Source organism: Leuciscus leuciscus, assembly GCF_965113295.1.
Source record: "Leuciscus leuciscus genome assembly, chromosome: 2".
Classification (NCBI taxonomy): Eukaryota; Metazoa; Chordata; class Actinopteri; order Cypriniformes; family Leuciscidae; genus Leuciscus; species Leuciscus leuciscus.
The window spans coordinates 50,180,411-50,201,131 of NC_138726.1; the positions used below are offsets into that span (position 1 = coordinate 50,180,411).

The window sequence follows — 20,721 nt, forward strand, 5'->3', positions numbered from 1 at the left end:
CTTATTTACATTTACATTTAGTCATTTAGCAGACGCTTTTATCCAAAGCGACTTACAAATTAGGACTAATTTAAGCGAGTCATCATAAAGAGGCAACAAACAACAACAACACAAGAAGTGCTCAAAATACTATGTTTAGGTATTATTCAGAGTAGCATAAGCCTGATAAGTGATGTTTCAAAGGGAAAAACATCGGGTTTTTAAAAAATTTTTTTAATTTTTATTATGAGGTTAAGTGCTCACGGAAGAGATGGGTTTTTAGCTGTCTTTTGAATGTTGTCAGGGATGCTGCATTCCGGATGAGGGTGGGGAGAGCGTTCCACCAGCATGGAACTGTGAATGAGAATGTTCTGGAAAGTGATTTTGTGGCTTTCTGTGATGGAACCACGAGACGTCGCTCGTTGACCGATCGTAGGTGTCTGGTAGGATGTAGACTCGTAGGAGTGAGTGAAAGTAGGAGGGAGCTGAGCCTGTGATGGATCTGTAAGCAAGCGTCAATGCCTTGAACTTGATGCGAGCAGCGAGAGGTAGCCAGTGTAGAGAGATGAACAGAGGAGTGACGTGGGCCCTTTTGGGCTCGTTGAAGACAAGACGAGCTGCAGCATTCTGGATCATCTGTAGGGGTTTGATTGCACATGCTGGAAGTCCAGCCAGAAGGGCATTGCAGTAGTCAAGCCTAGAGATGACCAGGGCCTGGACGAGAAGTTGTGTTGCATGCTCAGTTAGGAAAGGCCTGATCTTCCTGATGTTGTGCAATGCAAACCTGCAAGATCGAGCTGTCTTTGAAATGTGGTCTGTGAAGGTTAGCTGGTCATCAAACGTTACTCCAAGATTTCTGACCGACCTTGATGGGGTGATTAATGATGATTCTAGCTGGATGGTGAAGTCGTGCTGTAGAGACGGGTTGGCAGGGAGGACGAGAAGCTCAGTCTTTGCCAGGTTGAGCTGCAGGTGATGTTCCTTCATCCATGTGGAGATGTCCGCCAGACAGCTTGAGACCCGTGCAGCTACTGTGGGATCATCTGGTTGAAATGAGAGGAAGAGCTGCGTGTCATCAGCATAGCAGTGCTTATGACATTCGAGGCAGAGGGCGCGCTGATAACAGCGGGCAGATTGCCTGCGCTCGGCTCCTCTGCGGTGGTTAACAAGGAGGGGGAGGGCTGGGCGAGTCCTGTAGGACTTGTCATGTCTATGTGTGGATGTGGGCGCGGGATAGCGGGCACATTTACCACACCGAGAGCATTGTCCGCCTGAGCAGAGCGAATGCACGTTGGTTTCGTTTTTACAGAAACCTCGAGACATGCAGGACGTAGTGATTGTGGGCACGGGGCAGTGGGCACATCTGCTACGTTTAATGCACAATCGAACTGGGTCGATTTTATGTGCGCGAGCCCTGTGTGACGGGCTGTGCTTGTGTGTAGGAATGGGCACTGGGCAGTAGGCATTTTGTCTACACTCATAACACCATCGGCCGTGGCCGGGACACCAGAAAATACACTCTTTATGGGATTTATCTGGGTAGCCGTAAAAACGGCATTTGTGTGCAGGCAAGCGGGCAGTGGAACCGGCTTGTTGACTGCAAAATACACTGGAACAGTCACATTTCTTGGAACTGAACGAGCGATGAGTTTTGGTGGAAGTCCGGCCGCAGCGGGACTTGGACACCGTCGTTTCCCTAGGCGTGCTAGGACGACTTCGGGGCCGTGAGCTTTACCGCAATCCTGGGCCGCGTGGGCCGCGGGGCGGTGGCCAGATGAGCGAGAGCGCGGTCTCGCGCTTCGGGCCTGTCGGCGCTGCGAAGTGGCGGCGGTGGGCGGAGGCTGAGGCTGTGAGCTCTGAGCAGACGGTTTCGCACGGCCTGCTGCAGAACTGGAGCGCTTCGGCAGGAAGTGCTTCATAGCCTGTGCCGCTTTCTGTACCTCGGCGAATCTTTCCGCAAAATCTTTGACGGAAGTTCTGAAGAGGCCAGCGGGAGAAAGCGGAGCGTCGAGGAACGCGGCGCACTCAGACTCAGACATCTCAGAGAGCGTTAGCCATAGGTGTCTCTCAGTCACAGTGAGAGAGGCCATGCTCCGTCCTATGGCCTGTGCAGCAGACTTAGTAGCGCGGAGAGCGAGGTCTGTAGCACTTCTCAAGTCTGGCACGCAAATTGCATCTGGTCCTTTCTCGTCCAGCTTTCGGAGGAGATCGGCCTGGAAAATTTGCAGTGTGGCCATAGTTTGCAGCGCTGACGTAGCCTGCCCAGCGGCGGAGAAAGCGCGACCGACCAGGGTTGACGTCATGCGGCAAGCTTTTGAAGGCAGAGCCAGCTTAGCGCACCGTCCAGCGGAGGGCGGGCAAAGGTGGGCTGCTATCGCTTCTTCAACCGGCGGCAGCGAATGGTAACCTCTGTTTTTAGCATCGTCAACAGCGGAGAATGCTAGCAAACAGAAGAGCGCATTCTAGCTGAAAAGGGGGCGTTCCAAGACTTAGCGACTTCTTCGTGTAACTCAGGAAGAAAGGGCGCTGGTCTGGACGCAGGCGAAGCGCGCTCCCCGGGAAGAAAATATCCATCCAGCCGGTTGTGAGCAGGCTGTTCAGGCGTAGACCACTCGAGGCCGAGGCTCGCCGCGGCCTGTGCGAGTATGCGCATCAGCTCTGACTCGATGCTAGCTCTTTTGCCTGACGATGCGCGGACAGAGGGCGCGAGATCCACAGAGCTCGCCCAATCCTCACTGCCCGATGCCAGGAGAGATCAGGAATCATCCTCCCCCAATGCGGCTTTTTCATCAGCGTCATCAACGGAAGCGGCGGCAGACGGCGGCCGCTGTCCGTCAGGAAGAGACACTGACGAAGCCGGTGAAGCTGGCGGGCGAACCGGCGAGCTTTGACGGGTGGGGGAAGGTTCCGGGACCCGCTGAGCACGGCGCTTTTTACGGCGCGGCACTACAGCGGGCGGAGGTGCAGTCTCAGTGAAATATGCCAGGCGAGTCCTCAGAGTCGCCATAGGCAGTAGCTCGCAGTGATGGCAGCCGCCGTCAGCGAGCGCGAGAGCTGCATGATCCTCACCCAGGCAGGAAACGCAGACAACGTGGCGGTCCCCGTCGCTGAGTGTGGCTCTGCACGAGCTGCAGGAAGGCATCTTTAAAAAGACGCAAGCTCTTTTAGACAGTGTGTGTCGCGGCGGCGAACACACACACAACAGAGAGTGTAAAGGATATAGGAGCCGGATAGCGCAGCAGGAAGGCGATGGAAGGCGGCGCGGCCAGCGACTTCAGTGACGACTCGTCCCGCTGCAAGTGCTTCCTCAGACGGCGCGGCTTCTCTCCGGATCCAGCGATGCGTGTGCTTCGCTGAAGAGATGAAAAATCAGATATCAGCTGCCTGCGAGCTGTATTTATGGGCCTAAGCCACGCCCGTTTCGGCAGGACGTGACGCAGTGGGCGCGAAGCACCCTCATTGGGTCTGACGTCACGCTAGGCCTCGCTCGATAGGCTGCTGCAGTTGCCGCAGAACAGCCAATAGGCACACGAGCCGTCTTGCCTATGTCTGTATGCTGCCGCAACGCGTTTTACATTAATACAAAATTAAGGATAATTTTTTGGCTTCAATATCTCGCGGAAAAGGGATTTTCCCCTAGCGTAAGATACTTACGCAGTACGAGAGACCTCTCGTAACGTAAGAGAACTATCATTAAGAATGCCATACTGGATTTTACTTCACACATAAAAATTCTTAAATATTTTACAAGATGAGAGAGAGGAGTACAAAAGAAAACAGAAAAATCCTTTTGCCATCAGAACAGACATGAAGCTACTTGTAATAAACAGTAGTTTAAAACAAGGAATTCAAACTTTTACAGGACATAACTTTCACAGTTATTGCTTTGAAGCTTTCAGACATCGGACCAGTGAGGTATCATGCAGAAATTTGAATTACTCAAGTTATGTTGTTTCTATAAATAATAAATCTAATGCAGGATCTAGGAAAAATCTAATTGTTATTAAAACAGAAAATGTTGCTATTAGTAAACAAAAACTATTTCTAAAGCTAGGTCTTCTAAACATTAGATCACTCACACCTAAGGCAGTTATTGTAAATGAAATAGTCACAGATAATAGCTTCGATGTACTTTGCCTTACTGAAACCTGGCTTAAACCAAATGATTATTTCGGTATTAATGAGTCTACTCCTCCTGGATACTGTTATAAGCATGAGCCCCGTCTGATTGGTCGTGGCGGAGGTGTTGCAACCATTTATAAAGATTTTCTAAATGTTACTCAGAAAACGGGTTATAAGTTTATTTCATTTGAAGTACTTGTACTAAATGTTACGCTCTTAGATGTTAGAAAAACATCCCTATTATCTCTAGCCTTGGCTACCGTATATAGACCGCCAGGGCCTTACGCTGATTTCCTAAAAGAGTTTGCAGATTTTCTCTCAGACCTATTAGTCAATGTCGATAAAGCATTAATTGTTGGAGATTTTAACATACACGTAGATAATCCAAATGATGCGTTAGGAGCTGCGTTTACAGATTTATTAAATTAATTTGGGGTCAAGCAAAACGTCACCGGACCAACACATCGTCTTAATCATACACTCGATTTAATTATATCACATGGAACCGATCCAACGGATATAGATATCATTCCACAAAGTGATGAAGTCACTGATCACTACATGGTAACTTGCATATTACGTACTGCTGTAATATGTCATGCGGCGTCGCGTTATCAACCAGGCAGAACAATCCTCCCATCCACCATAGATAATTTCTCAAATTGCTAATCTGTCTCAGCTGCTGCCTGAACCCAAACAAACAGATGAACTAGAAGAACTAACTAGCACTATGAGCACCATTCTCTCTAGAACATTGGATGTGGTTGCACCTATTAAATTAAAAAAGGTCAGAGAGAAAAATAAAGCACCATGGTATAACAATACTACGCATGCTTTAAAGAGAGAAACCCGTATTTTAGAGCGTAAATGGAAACAAACTAATTTAGAGGTCTTTCGAATCGCTTGGAAAGACAGTATGTCACGTTATAAAAAGGCCCTAAAAGCGGCCAGGGCTGAGCACCTCCGCAAACTAATAGAAAACAACCAAAACAATCCAAGGTTTTTATTTAACACCGTGGCTAGACTAACAAATAAACAGACGTCACCCGAACAAAATATCCCATTACAGTTCAGTAGTAATGATTTCATGAACTTCTTCACTGAGAAAATAGAAAGCATCAGAACCACAATTGTAAACGTTCAATCTTCAATCGCGCCTTATAATTCAGCTTCAATTATCACCCCGCAAGAACAATTACAGTGCTTTACAACTATAGAACAAAAAGAGTTAAATAAACTTATCACTTCATCTAAAACAACAACATGTTTATTAGATCCTATACCAACTAAACTACTGAAAGAAGTGTTACCTGTAGTGGAAGAGCCTCTCCTCAATATTATTAACTCGTCTTTATCTTTAGGTCATGTTCCAAGAACATTTAAACTGGCAGTTATAAAACCTCTCATTAAGAAACCACAATTAGATCATAATAATCTAGCAAATTATAGACCCATTTCAAATCTTCCATGTATGTCTAAAATATTAGAAAAAGTGGTGTCCGCTCAACTGGGCTCTTTCTTGCAACAAAATGATATCTATGAAAAGTTTCAGTCTGGATTCAGACCGCATCATAGCACTGAAACTGCGCTTGTTAAAATCACAAATGATTTACTTTTAGCTTCTGACCAAGGCTGTATCTCAATACTAGTTTTACTTGATCTTAGTGCTGTGTTCGATACTATAGATCATACATTACTCTTAGATCGACTACAAAATTATACTGGTGTTCAAGGACAAGCAATAAGCTGGTTCAAATCATACCTATCTGACCGCTACCATTTTGTCTATTTAAATGGAGAAAAATCGATCATAACTCCAGTAAACTATGGAGTGCCGCAGGGATCTGTGTTAGGCCCTCTGTTATTTTCAATATATATGATGCCACTTGGAAATATTATAAGGAAACATGGAATTAGTTTCCATTGTTATGCTGATGACACTCAAATATATATTTCATCACGGCCGGATGAAAACGCTAAATTTTCCAAATTGACAGAGTGTGTTAAAGATATAAAAGATTGGATTACGCGTAATTTTCTTTTATTAAATCCAGACAAGACTGAGGTAATACTTATCGGTTCAAAAAACCGCCCACAAAACATCGCACAATACAACTTTAACATCATAGGATGTCCTGTTACTTTATCCTCTACAGTAAAAGACCTGGGTGTTATACTCGATTGCAACCTGTCTTTTGAAAATCATATTTCATATGTTACAAAAACAGCCTTTTTCCACCTTAGAAACATTGCTAAGCTACGTAATATGCTATCAGTTTCTGATGCAGAAAAGTTAGTTCATGCATTCATGACCTCGAGACTGGATTACTGTAATGCTTTATTAGCTGGTTGTCCTGCATCCTCAATAAACAAGCTACAGTTAGTCCAAAATGCCGCCGCTAGAGTTCTTACGAGATCAAGAAAATATGATCATATAACACCGATTTTATCATCACTGCATTGGTTACCTATAAAGCTCCGTATTAATTATAAGATATTGCTACTGACTTACAAAGCCCTAAACGGCTTAGCTCCAGTCTATTTAACGGATCTTCTATCACCCTATAATCCATCGCGCTCTTTGAGATCACTAAATTCAAGGCTTTTGGTCATACCTAGGATATCCAGAACCACCAAAGGAGGGAGAGCATTTTCACATTTGGCTCCAAAACTCTGGAATAGTCTTCCTGATACTGTTCGTTGCTCAGACTCGCTCTCCCAGTTTAAAACTAGATTAAAGTCGCATCTCTTCAGCCAGGCATTCTTATAATCCTACAGTTCAAACTACAATCCGGCCTCTAGCTCATAAATGCCAGAGGAGAACTGGCCCCCGACTGAGCCTGGGTTCTCCCAAGGTTTTTTTTCTCCATTAGGTCACCTGATGGAGTTTTAGGACACCATTAGGTCACTTGATGGAGTTTTTCGGTTCCTTGCCACTGTTGCCTTTGGCTTGCTCAGTTGGGGATATTTTGGGGATATTTAATTTAATTTTATCAATCAATAAATTCCTCTTGAAAAAAACTTTGTTGTATTATTTTAATTTAATACTGTGAAGCTGCTTTGATACAATCTGTATTGTGAAAAGCGCTATACAAATAAACTTGACTTGACTTGACTTGACTTTCAGGCTATTCAAAAAGATAAAAGGAATTTTGGCAAGATGGTGTCTGTTTGAGATATTTACCGTAAAGTCAGTTCACTCAAAGAAACTACAGGGGTGTTTATGGCAGATGCCACACTCGTGGTCTTGTGATGCACGTGTGCGTGTGAAGCCACAAGGCTATCGGTCTAGTGCATGTGAGGGATTTTTGTTGTGGTCATTATAGATCTGAGCAGTGTAATTCAGTTCTTCATTAATGTTTTAATGTAGCTTCTTAAAAGGAGCTCGATTAATATCAGACCCACCTGACAATATTGCCGAGAGATGCTTGACATTCACACATTTACACGCTGTCAGATCGCAGTTTTGATGTTGGTGGGATCAAGAAACGCTTACTTAGAACTTAAGAAGGTCAAGTTACCGCATGACCAGCAGAAAACCACAACTAGCACACTGCCTTTGTCTTTTACATTTTCTAGAAGTACTTTTCCAGAAACATACTTCTTTCAAACATATTTAAATTGCACATGTAAACAGTCTTTACTGACGGCGGCAACATGGTTTTACTCATGAGCAATTATGTCTCAGAAGTAAAAAAATATATATAATATGAAAAAACAAGTCTGTAGGAAAAATCTGGTTCAGCACTTTTTTGACAAACAAACACAGCACATCCGCTCACATCGTTCATTGCTTCTCTGGTGATGTTCATTTAGTCATCACTCACCTGTTTTATACTAGAAATCAGATAAATCCATCCAGATATGATCAACTTTGGAGTTTTCCTTCTCTTTCTAACTGGTGAGTTGAACTGTCTTTAATGTCAAAACTTAAATGTTTTTCCTTTAGCTATTTAAGCTAAACCATTTTTGCTTGTTATTTTTCATGTTTCTTTTAGGTCTTACTGCAACACACCTGAATGACCCACCAGTGTTTGCTAAACCAGGAGAAACAATTCATTTACCTTGCGTTTACCAGAGCCAAATAGCCATGCACTTCTCATGGTACAAGCATGAACCTGGACAGAATCCCAGGCTCATCTCCACCATTTACAAGTATGATCATAATGCCAGGTTTTACCATAATTTCGAGAATAATTCACGCTTCTCTGTGCTGAATGAAAAGGGTGTGCATCATTTGGTGATAAGAAACATACAGATCTCAGATTCTGCAACATACTACTGTGGAAGCGCTTATTCCAACGTAATGGAATTCGTCGAAGGCACAGAGTTGATAGTTGAAGGTAATTATAGTTTTGATTACCTATAGTTTAATTGTTTTTAATATAATGAGTATTTATAGTAGTTTAGTTATTGAAGCTATTAACTGAATGCCATGTGTGAATGCAATGTATACATGAGTAGCCCATGATGTCTTACATAAAACTTGCTCAATAATTAAATATATTTTGATTTGGTTAATATGTGTGATATATTTTTTAATTAATAAAATAGTAAACTGCATATCAAACTTTTTGTAACTCTAACATCTAACATTCTAACATTTGAACAGAATGTACTGTTCAAAACCAAGGGAAAACTTGTGACTTTGAGTGTTTGTGGGTTTAAATAACAAATAGGGGAAATTAAACTAGACAGATCTCAAACCTTGTAATAAGTAATCACAAAAACAGAGTTTGCTTCTGCCAGTGACAGAGGGAAAAGGTTGGGACTTTTGAACCAATTGAACCAGTCATATTGAAGGTGACATGTTAGTCACAATAATCTTTTTTGTTGTCTCGATTCTATCAAAACTGTTGTATCCGTGTTTACTGGTGGGATTCTCAATGGAATTTTCCTGAGATCCTCCGACCTTGCTTCTTCTTGGGAGAGATTCCCTGAGAACTGCTCGGGAACTCTTCCGGCCATGATTAAAGCATTTAAAGGACATTTGCTGAAGTCTGTTTGTCGATTATTCCTGCGCAGGAAGTAAGCTAGTTTAGGGAAATAAGTTTGAGTAAGAAAACTCGGCCAGTGGTCAACTGAAGACGCAAGAGCTAGAGTATAAAGGTATTGGGTGTCGATTTGGAGACGCCCCAGATAAAGGTATTGGGTGTCGATTTGGAGACTCCCCAGATAGTTAGGTTTAGGGAAAAATCTACCACATATGCATTCTTCATGAATATATAACCTTTTTTCATACAGGATTGAAAAGCTACACTGTTGTAAAACAACACGCTTTCATTGAATCACAATCTGGAGATTCAGTGAATCTAATGTGCACAGTTTTAAATCAGAACTGTGTAGGAAACCACAGTGTGTACTGGCTCATACATGAATCAGAAGAATCTCATCCAAGAGTTATTTGGGCACATGGAACGAGTATTGATCAGTGTGATTGGATATCTGAAGCCGGTTTTAAAGCACGTAGATGCGTCTACAGCGTCTCTAAGAAGGAGCTCGGTCTGTCTGATTCTGGGACTTACTACTGCGCTGTTGCTGCATGTGGGGAGATGCTGCTCGGGAACGGAACCAAACTGGACATTATAGGTGTGTTTTTCAAGAATTAATTGTGGGGGGGGGGGGGATAGTAATATATAAAAAAATATTAACATATTTTACGATGTGTTAATACTTTACCTACAATTTTTCCTATTTCAGGTGCCGATTCCACAGAACAGATGATGACTTTTGTTCTTCTTTCCATTGTTAGAACAGTCCTTCTTTTAATCACTATTGCCACAGTTACTGTTTGGTACTGCATGAATTCAAAAAGAATGTCGAAAGAGGGCTGTTCTCCGTCTGCCATGGCTTTCCGAGATCGACGATCCCGACCAGAGGGAAGACCAGGGCCCAGTTGTTCAAAAGTAATCTGATCGGATTTCGGCTATTGGATTGAATCAAATCTTGAAAATGGGTTGGTCAAAAAAAGAAAAAGAAAGAAAGAAAAAAAAAGTCTTGATTTTGATCTGGATCAAATCAGTTTGTAGTAAGACTTTTAGTAAGATTTTTGATCCCCAAAAAATAAAACATAAATAAAAATTTGGATTATCCTGATCCCAGCTGATTGGTGGAATTCCGGACCAAAAATCTAATAAAACTTTAAAACGGGTCAAAAAATACAACATTTATATTATGTAATATATACACACATTTATATTTTAAATTTTGCTCTTGATTAGTTTTACCGTTAAAGTAATAAGTAGACATTATACCTATTGAGCCTTTCAGTACAGTAAAGTATATCCAAAAAATAATCTCCCAAACAGCTGTCAGTATCAAACAGAAATAATATATTTAATTGTGTTTTTTTTAATCACTGTATACATAAACTACATTGGCACATCGAACATCGATGTGGTACATCGAAAGTAGTTACTAACATTTGCATCCCTTGTTGCATATTTGTTTTTGTTGTGGGTCACATGAGGAGCAACTGAATCCCTAAAGCGACATGGTTATGGGAGGAAAAATATGAGATGGGAGAAAAAATTTTTTTTTAATGTTTTAGCGTTCTCTCGCAAATGTTTTGTGTTCCCTTAAGAAACTTTGCATTCACTCTTTCTTTCCAATTAAATGCAAAGTTTCTACCAAGAGAATGCAAAATATAAAAAAATGCAATTTTCCTCCTATTTCATAAATTGTTCCATCACCATGTCCCTTTAGTGCCTCCGTAGGGGTCTGATTGTTTGAAGGAAATTGAAAATGGAAGGGGATGTTTGTTGTTTTCTTCAAATAAAGCAAAGTGACCCCACACTGACTCTTCTACCTGTTGTTCTTTACATAGTTAGCAGACTTTATTGTGAAATCTAACCGTAATTGGAGCACTGCTAATCCAGATTTGGGAATCTGAAAAAGTTTTTCTGGATCAGGTGATTCAATCCTATTTTAGCCGGCACAAAAGTAAAATGGATTACCTGATCCTGGATAGCAAAACATAAATCTACATAATTCTGATCCAAATAAATTTTTTTGAACAACTGGTCCCAGGTCTGTTGATGAAATCAGCCTCTGATCATCCGTAATATTCAACATACTGTATCACTGCAAATTCATGGGATTAATCAATCTGACAAGCCATTTAATGCTTGGGTAGACTGTCTTCTTATTAATATCTGCTAACACTTTGTTGATGGTCCCATGCACAGTCCTTCTACTGGCTACAAGTAACTGCAACTTATTCTACTAACCTGGGCCCTAATCTAACAGTCTACTGATACTTAACTCTTGACATGTACAGGTGCTGGTCATAAAATTAGAATATCATCAAAAAGTTGATTTATTTCAAGAATTCAACTTAACAGGTGAAACTAATATATTATATAGATTCATTACATGCAAAGTGAGATATTTCAAGCCTTTATGTGTTATAATTTTGATGATTATGGTTTACAGCTTATGAAACCCACGAAATCAAAATCCCAGAAAATTAGAATATTACATGAAATCACACAGTAATTACACAGTAATACCATGGTCATTGAACCAGGTTTTGGTTATTTTGGCAGTGTGGGTAGGTGCAAATCCTGCTGGAAAATGAAGTCAGCATCTCCATAAAGCTTGTCTGCTGAAGGAAGCATGAAGTGCTCTGAAAATGTCCTGGTAGACGGCTGCGTTGAGTGGACAGCACAGTGGACCAACACCAGCCGATGACATGGCTCCCCAAACCAACACAGACTGTGGAAACTTCACACTGGACTTCAAGCATCTTGGATTGTGTGCCTCTCCATTCTTCCTCCAGACTCTGGGACCTTGGTTTCCAAATGAGATGCCAAATTTGCTCTCATCAGAAAAGAGGACTTTGGTCCACTGTGCTTTATTAAATCCAGAGTCAACGCAGCCGTCTACCAGGACATTTTCAGAGCACTTCATGCTTCCTTCATTTTCCAGCAGGATTTGCACCTGCCCACACTGCCAAAATAACCCAAACCAGGTTCAATGACCATGGTATTACTGTGTAATTACTGTGTGATTTCATGTAATATTCTAATTTTCTGGGATTTTGATTTTGTGGATTTCATAAGCTGTAAGCCCTAATCATCAAAATTATAACAAATAAAGGCTTGAAATATCTCACTTTGCATGTAATGAATCTATATAATATATTAGTTTCACCTGTTAAGTTGAATTCTTGAAATAAATCAACTTTTTGATGATATTCTAATTTTATGACCAGCACCTGTAGGTCCAGCATTACTTATTGTCAACAGAATGTCTAATAAGCAAACCATTAAGATAAAGTGCAACCAATGTTTGTAATGTCTCCTTGTTAGAAATAAACTGTCCAATATCAAACTATGTCTGTTTTTGGTTCATGGGAGCAAGACTACCCTTTCATCCTTTTATTCCATGCATGATCTCGTGCCCTGCAAATTAAGTTGAAGTTCTGAATTATGCAAAAATGAGAAATGCATACACACTCCACAGAGTTTAAAATGTTCTTAAATCTGTAATTTATTCCAATACAGGGTAGGGTTTGAATAGATGTTCTTCAGAACAAACATTTTAAACAATGCAACCTAAAAGATTAAACAGGCTATATTTGACAACACAGTTCTAATAGAAACGCTATAATAACATAAATAGAAAGAGCATTTCAGGCTCAGAACATGTTGAACCTCTGATAGTTTGTATTGTACAGGAAACATTCTCCTTATTTACTGAACATGCAAGCAAAATCTATAAGATGAATTAGAAATAACCATGAGAACATATGCATTACCGTATAACAGTGCGTAGAAGATGCAACAGGCATATTATTTCACATACTATAAGTCATCTGTTTAATATTGAATACAAATATTAAAAATATGACTAACTGAAAAAGATCAAAACAGTGTCTTACCCAGAACAGCTATTTAGGATAACTGTGATTTATCAACTACGTATGTATAGCGATAGTGAATATAGTTAAGCAACAAAATGGCACTTGATGTTCTAGGGAAATTACTGATATCAAATTTTTCTGTTTAAAAATGAACTGGACTCAAGTAGACTTACTTGGGTAGGGGAGGATGTCTCAATTCAGTCAGCCTTCAGGATAGAAGTGTAAGAAACTGCTTGTGATCAGACAGCTGCTTAATTTAACCCATAATAAATACAGGTAAAAATGCACATACCAACAGAGTTTTTTTGATTGTATGCTGTTTGACCATGGCGATCATAATTATTACAAAAAAATAAAAAATAAAAAAATAAATGTTTGAAGACTCCAAAATGAAAGTTCCAGGATTCATAGAGTTCTGATCTGTAAAATCACATATTGCAATGTTATTAAAGTGTCAGCATAACATTCGTGAACATTCAATAAAGTCAGAGCACTCAATAACAGCTGTGCCAGTGATAGCCAGTTTAGTTCCTTGTCCAAAGATTATTTCTCCATCTACATTCAGAGTGTGTGGATCCTCACTGTGACGTTGTAGACACATGTCTGTGCAGCAGCCATTATAAAATGAGCATCCATAATTCTAGACAGGGATTCTCCTGAGCTTTTCTTGTGCACAGTCCTCCATGAATTGAACTGTACATTGCAGAGTGATGTTATCACCAAGATGAACAGGTTTTAAATCGGGTTGCTGTAAAATTCTTCTTGTACTTAAACGTGTTCCTTAAAAATAAATCCAAAATATAACAATACATTTTTTAGACAATAGTGAGTTTTGCAGCATTGTAATAATACTAACCTGTTATCATCAGAAGTGTTCCAGGACTGAAATCCAGCGCAGTCTTAATCACTCCATGATAATAAGTAGCAACATCTTCTTGTGTCATGTACAGATGATAAGTTCCATTTCCAACAGTCACACTGAGGCGCCCATCATCAAATCCTTTCCTAATAGCTGCTTGTACCACACAATGAGGTTAATTTTTTTTGTTTGTTTTTTTGAGAAAATAACTTTCCATTGTTACACTGTCTCCAATTTTTGCTTTTTGCACTGGTTTTGGCTGGATAATAACATGGGCTGTGAAGTAACCTGAAATAAAAAATTTAAAAAGTGAACAAAAAGTGTTAAAATTAAAGTCCATGTATTAAAAATATATTTTAAAAGAAGTTTATTTTTGCCTACCACAAAAAGCAAGGATGATTTCACTGACAGCATGAAGATTTGCTCAGCATTTTGAAGAATAAGAGGCACAGAGCACCAAAAAGAAAAGTTGTTTGAGCTGAATGGTAGACGTTGTCAGATGGCAGAGTTGCCTTTCATTAGTTTACCAACAGCCCAACCCCTCCATCCCCTCAAAGATACACCCCTGATTCCTATTAAGGCACGGTTAATGTTATCAGTAGATAATGTATATACATACTGGATGAGAGAAGCTACATTAAGTGTACATTAGCTAATGACATCAGCTGTGCCTTTTTATTCTATTGTGATAATGCATGCTAAACTAATTTACATCATTAACCTTATATTGTACAAAAGAAAAGAGGCAAATGCTAAGAATGTAAATTCAATAACCCATAAGAATAAAAGCTAAAAGGAAGTTAACATTTTAGGTTTTAGAACACATTTAACTTTACACACCATACATTTTTAAGAGGTGTCAAATAGACTTTGATCAATATTTAATAAAACTGATATGTTCTTTTGAGTCCAATCTCCTGGTACTGCGTATTATAAGAAATGATGGTCTGTTCCCAACAACTTGATGGGTGTGGGACACAGAGAATCTTCTCAGACAATGGGGTGTCTCTACTTCATTAACATACAGACCACAGCTGTTGCAACAAGAGCAACTTCATTTACATTAAGAGTTGTAAACTGTAACAGGATAAAAGGTTTGAGATTTGGATATTCTGGGTTCATTCTGACTCCGGTGAACCCAAGGTGCTTTGTGTACCTTGCCACTGCTATGCTGTAATAAACTTCATTTTTGGGATCTTCAACGTCCACATCATTTTTTCTTACAGTATCTATAGCACAAGTTCATGCTTTCATTTTGAGTGCTATTTATACGCAGAAATGACCTTTTACACGCATCCGATACGCACTTTTTAGCGTACATATGATGCACAATTTGTTTTTTGCCTGCATATGACATGCATTATATTTACCCAACAGGTAAATTTTGCATACCAGATGCACGTAAAAGATTACTTTTGCGTATAAAGAGCACATCAAATAAAAGCATGAACTCGTGCTACAAAGCCTATGCAGTGCCAGGAGATTGTGTTGGTTCTTTTAAACAAGGCACAACATTTCATAATATAAAAATTATTACAATATCTCAAGGCTGAAGGGTTCAGAAATAATAATGATGATGATGTTTGCTTTCTTCTTTGTCTTGCAATGGGGTCAGAAGCAAAACTGCATATATATCTAATGAGCTGTAGAGACCCTTGTACTTGCCCACAAGAACCAAATACTAAGACAGACACATATGTGGTTTCAGAGACAGGATGGACAACTGAGTGGCCTATTTTTTTTTTTTAAGTTTGCTCAAGTTTGTAGCTTATCAATAAAGAACAAAAAACAGGCCACCACAACTTTAAAACCAAATGTAAAATGAAGAAGGCATTTGTAATGCAAAGTATTATTATTCAGTTCTCCTGTTAAGAATATCTGGCCTTTATATAAACTCCTGTTTTCCTGTTTGAATGATGATCATACTCCATTCACTTTATTTATATTATCACAAAAATACAAACATTTGTTTCTAATGTTCCTGAATTACAATCTAAGCATAATCTTAAGTATATGTGTGTTAACTTTAAAAATATATATATTTTTAAAGATCTGTTTTTAAACCATATTTTTATTTCTTTAAATCTGTAGTTATTAAAAATAATGCTGTAGCCCAAAAATGTCTTTATAGGTTTTTTAAACAACTGTGCTGCATTTATCACTTGAAAACAAAATGAGAAGGATAAGTAATGGCTCAGCTTTCTTCAGTGATGTTCGGCACATGACATTTAAGGCTGGAGTAGATTGCATTCCTTCTCGTCTTTCTTCGCTCAATCGCTGAGTTCTCTCTACTTGTGTCGTCTTCAGGAAATTGCAGGGTTGTGTAGTTCAGGTCTAAACTAACTCGATTCTGTGAGGAGAGAAAAAGGGAAAGCATTGTAGCACAGAAACTTCATCTGCTGCGTTCCTGTAGCTCAAACAGTTCATAGCATTAGCAACACTAAGGTCATGGGTTCAATTTCCAGAGGATGCAGGAACTGATAAAATGTATACCTTGAATGCAATGCATTAGATTGCGTCTTACCAAAGCATTAATGTAAATGCTACAGTCATAAAACTTCTGACTTACAATAGAAGAACTGGCATCAGAGGGTGGTGTGTCTGGGGGAGATGGGTCAGAAACTCCTGAAACATATTGAAACTTGCTATATAGTTGTGGCGGGAAAGGAATACAAGGAAAATAATGGGAATGAAACAAGAAATACTGACCACAACTGAGCCCTTTCAAAAAGACAACATTTAAACGTCATTACAATGTTGAAATTTACCTGCATGGAATTCACTCGTTCTTTTCAGTCTTTTACATAGAAATATGTTGACTATTCCACTCAAGAGCAAAATGAGAGTATTGAAGACAAACACCGCATGGTAAGACCAGTTTTGACCTTGATTTTCTAAAACATGCAGGAAACATTTTGGTCTAATATTAAAACAATGTTGAATATCAGTATTATTATTGTCAAATCAAAGTCTGAAAATAAGCGATTTTTGAAAAATAACATCACTTTAAAAATATACAACTTATGTGCAAAGTACTTTTTAATGTGTGTTGCATGGTGTATTCTTTGGACATGTTATCCTATCTAGTACAGTACATGAGGCTCTTTTCTTTCCGCTTAATACAAACCAGCTTTATATGCAATTTTAGTATTAATCATTGCAGTAGTTCTTACCTTTTAAAAGAAGTCTTAATCCACAATTGGTTTGGTTACTCCATGTGCATTGATAATGTAAGGGTTCTGTTGATCTTTCAATACTAAGAATGAAGTAATTATGTTCTTGTATATTATAAAAGCTTGAGTCACATTTTACTACAACCGTTTCACCTACAGAGAAAAAAAAAATGAGTGGGCTTGTCTAAATAAATATGCATGCAATACTCAATTATTGACAATGTGATATAAATTCAAAAGGAAATTAACTCACACATGTTGCGTATTAAGAGTGTCTACTAGATAGCGTCTCACTAGAGCATATGATCAGAGCTCTGAGGCTTTGAGCAGTGCCTTATATAGACCACCTTATCACCTTTCATCTGAAGAGCTGTCATTAGTGTGTGAAAGTACGTTTGGTTTAACATTGCGGTGAGGCTACAAAATCTTACACCTAATAAAATATATAGTCTATAGCCTAGAATGTCACTGGTGCAGTCCTCTCAAAATTATGAGTAAAATGCCATCAAACATGTCCTAAATCATAATTCTGTAATATGTATTCAAAGGAAATACATACATTAAAACGTTTAGGAGAACGTTCAGATAAATCAACCCAAAAAGCATGAGAGGAGGTATATATACCCAACCTTCCTCTATCCCACAACAGTGTTCCAGCATCCCTCCACCACCCCAACTCATCACTCTTAAAGTATTCCTATCCCAACAAGGGATGGGGGATTACTCTGGGTTTGGACCAAATTCCGAGCTTGTAGCCCTCCCCTCAGACAGCTCGCTAAATATGCGTACTTTTCTATATCCAATTATATGTAAGGGTGAACTCATGAAGTGGTACTAAATCAGATATAGGTCTGATGTTTTGCAATGCAACCTCAGTCTGAACAGTCATATCAGAATTCATGCCACAATTCTGCCCTGATGGACATCACACCAAAGATTTTACATAAGGGTAGTTCTTTGGTATGAAAGACGGCAGCAAAGTTAGTCAGTGGAGGGACGATGAACTGAACAATGAAAAAGATAATTGAAAAGGAAATCTCTATCTCTCATCTCTAACTCACAGTCGTCACTCAAAGAAACTGGAACTGGACTGCAGATATACAAGCAAGCAGCTGATTCATTTTGATATCTCAATTTTCACTTCATTTCAGGCGGCATGTCATCCATTGCAATATGCATGTTTAATGCTAAGCATTTCAGGTATTGGCAGCATGCTTGTTGCTATGGCTTATGCGGGTATTGGCAACATACTCATTTAGGTCATCCGGGTAAGGGCAACATGCTTGTTGCTTAAGGCTTTCCGGTATTGTTGGTAACATGCTGTTGCTCAAGCTTTTCAGATAAAAAAAAAGGATCCAGAACTGCGCTGTCAGTTTGGTTTTGGGGGATACTGGCATATGGTTTTGTTTTGGGGGGTTATTGCTGCTTTTCCCTGCTCTTATCCATGCTAGGCTGCATGGATGCGCAGGGTGTTCTTGCCCAGAACAGAACCATACCACTGTATGCTAATTGTCAATCGTATTTGACGATAGTGGTCCTGACAGAAGTAGTTTTTAAAAAAAAATTCAACAAATGCTCCCTCAAAGCATTCCCCCATTTTCCAAAAAGAAATTCTGGCCCTTATAATGTTGGACTAAACAATACTTGGCATTCTGACATTCAGTCACGTGATGTTATGTTCTCTGCATGGAGTAACATCTGGCACAGTCGCAGTTTTTACTTATTAATAAATAAGTAAACAAATAACATTAATAATCATTCATTTTAGTTAACATTTGCTATCGAATTGAACATGAATTTTATTCTTATTTTTCATTTTATTATTTTATCCTGATGCAAACCCAGATGTGCACAACTGCCTTTCTTCAGCAGAACACAAACATTTTTAGAAAGAAATTCGAGATCTTTAGATGCATACCATGAAAATTAAATACTGCAATCATTTGGAAAGTCCAAAAGAAATGCATGAACCTGATCAATTAATATCTTATATAACAAAACAAAAGGTGTATAAACAAAACAAAGATTGTCTGCACTCAATTCATTGCGTAGCTGTGCAATGCAAGTATGTTGGCATGTTCATGTGAGTAGAAAACGTCTCAGGTTACGTATGTAACCCTGGTTCCCTGAGAGGGAACGAGACGCTGCGTCGAGACGCGGTGGGAACGCCCTGCGTGATTGCGTCGTGAAGCACGTGTATAATCAGTCCAATGGAAAGACGAGACGTCATAGGCGGGTGACGTCATCGACCAGGAAACTATAAGGCAGCCCCGCTGACACAGATCGCGTTAGCTTCTGAAAAGCCGAAGCAAGTCGATCACAGGCATGCAGGGAGTATGGCAAGGCGACGCAGCGTCTCGTTCCTTCTCAGGGAACCAGGGTTACATACGTAACCTGAGACGTTCCCTTTCAAGGGAACTTCGAGCTGCGTCGAGACGCGGTGGGAACCCTATACCCACGACGCCATATGACAAATGCCTGTTCTGTATGAAGACCATGCGCATACTAGGAAACAAGCACCCTAGACCCTGGAGTGGAGCCTAGGTCCAAGTCATAAAATCTAACAAATGTATGCGGTGAGGACCTGCCTGCCGCCTTACAGATGTCATAGAGTGAAACTCCTGATAATAAAGCCTTAGAGGCAGCCATACTCCTGGTAGAATGGGCCGGGACAGCCAAAGGTGAAGGCTGTCCGGCCGCTTCATAAGCAAGTGAGATAGCCTCAACTACTTACTTGCTCATTATCTGTTTAGATGCAGGGCAACCTATCTTAGGTAACCCGAAGCAGACAAATAACTGCTCTTATATATACGCCACAGGGCAGCTCTGTGGACATAAGCATCCAAAGCCCAGACAGGGCATAACAGATTAAGTTTTTCCTGATCTGGAGGTGGAGGAGAGAAGGCCTGCAGCACAAATGACCCGCAAATTTAGTAGGGACCTAGGAATACAACCCGGCAAGGGGTGAAGAAAGACTATCACCATACCAGGTGCAAATCCAAGTATGTGCAGGCCTCAGCCTCATGTACCACGGAGAAGACGAAATAATAATCTCTCCTCAGAGATAACCCAGCAAAGAAACATTCATTGCAGAAATCAAGTACTGTACCATAGGGCAGATAGCAAGATTCAGATATTCAGTCTTCTCGTGGAGGGAGCTCTAGACTGGAGTATGGTCTCCACGACCTCAGTCGAGAGACCTGAATCTATGAGCTGGGCCCCCTCAGAGGCCGAGCCCATAGTATCCATAACTCCGGATGATAGTAACTCCCGGGAGCAAAGATATCGGGAAATGCGTACAGGTGTAGCCTCAACCACACCTAATACGTTGCATCCAGTTCAAGCAGAGCTGGATGCATCAGGGAGAACCAAATGGGCAATGCGTTATATAAACGATGCGAAAGGTAGACTTGAGTTTTGACCGAAGTTCTCCTAAAGGAGCTCCACCACCTTGGGGTGAAGTCCCCATTCCCCGGGCCTCAGCCCCTGCCTCAACAGGATGTCTGCTCTGATATACGAGACCATCAGTGTGTTGTCCGGAAGGACAAGCACATGGTGACCTCTCAGGTCTGGCAGGAAGTATTTGAGAGCTCGAAATACCGCCATCATTTCTAGCCGATTTATGTGCCAAGAACGTTGATGGTCCTGCAAAAGACCTTTCTCCGAGCGGCCACTCATGACCGCCCCCCATCCCGTGAGGGAAGCATCCGTCGAAAGCGTTA

At 40.4% G+C, this 20,721-nt stretch overlaps 1 protein-coding gene and 2 long non-coding RNA genes across 4 annotated transcripts in view; 1 reads left to right on the plus strand and 2 right to left on the minus strand.

Moving 5' to 3' along the window:
* Nucleotides 1–12,432, plus strand: part of LOC309488378 (uncharacterized protein) — a 55,784-nt gene extending 43,352 nt beyond the window's left edge. Inside the window, exons 2-5 of the mRNA XM_082156608.1 lie at nucleotides 7,824–8,002; nucleotides 8,100–8,444; nucleotides 9,346–9,690; nucleotides 9,802–12,432. Coding sequence (XP_082012734.1) covers nucleotides 7,966–8,002; nucleotides 8,100–8,444; nucleotides 9,346–9,690; nucleotides 9,802–10,016 — 942 coding nt within the window. The 5' untranslated portion in view covers nucleotides 7,824–7,965 and the 3' untranslated portion in view covers nucleotides 10,017–12,432. The remainder of the gene's footprint in view (nucleotides 1–7,823; nucleotides 8,003–8,099; nucleotides 8,445–9,345; nucleotides 9,691–9,801) is intronic.
* Nucleotides 10,437–14,304, minus strand: LOC309488531. The gene is made up of 3 exons (XR_014202147.1): nucleotides 14,208–14,304; nucleotides 13,824–14,114; nucleotides 10,437–13,747 (listed from the first exon to the last, which is right to left on the minus strand). It is a non-coding gene; the product is annotated as an uncharacterized lncRNA (long non-coding RNA).
* Nucleotides 14,305–14,813: 509 nt separating this feature from the next.
* LOC309488536 lies at nucleotides 14,814–17,366 on the minus strand. 2 transcript variants are annotated; one of them, XR_014202153.1, is made up of 5 exons: nucleotides 17,253–17,366; nucleotides 17,000–17,152; nucleotides 16,595–16,720; nucleotides 16,396–16,451; nucleotides 14,814–16,176 (listed from the first exon to the last, which is right to left on the minus strand). It is a non-coding gene; the product is annotated as an uncharacterized lncRNA (long non-coding RNA). The 2 variants fall into 2 exon arrangements; XR_014202154.1 differs by having other exon boundaries at nucleotides 17,000–17,335.
* Nucleotides 17,367–20,721: the final 3,355 nt, after the last annotated feature.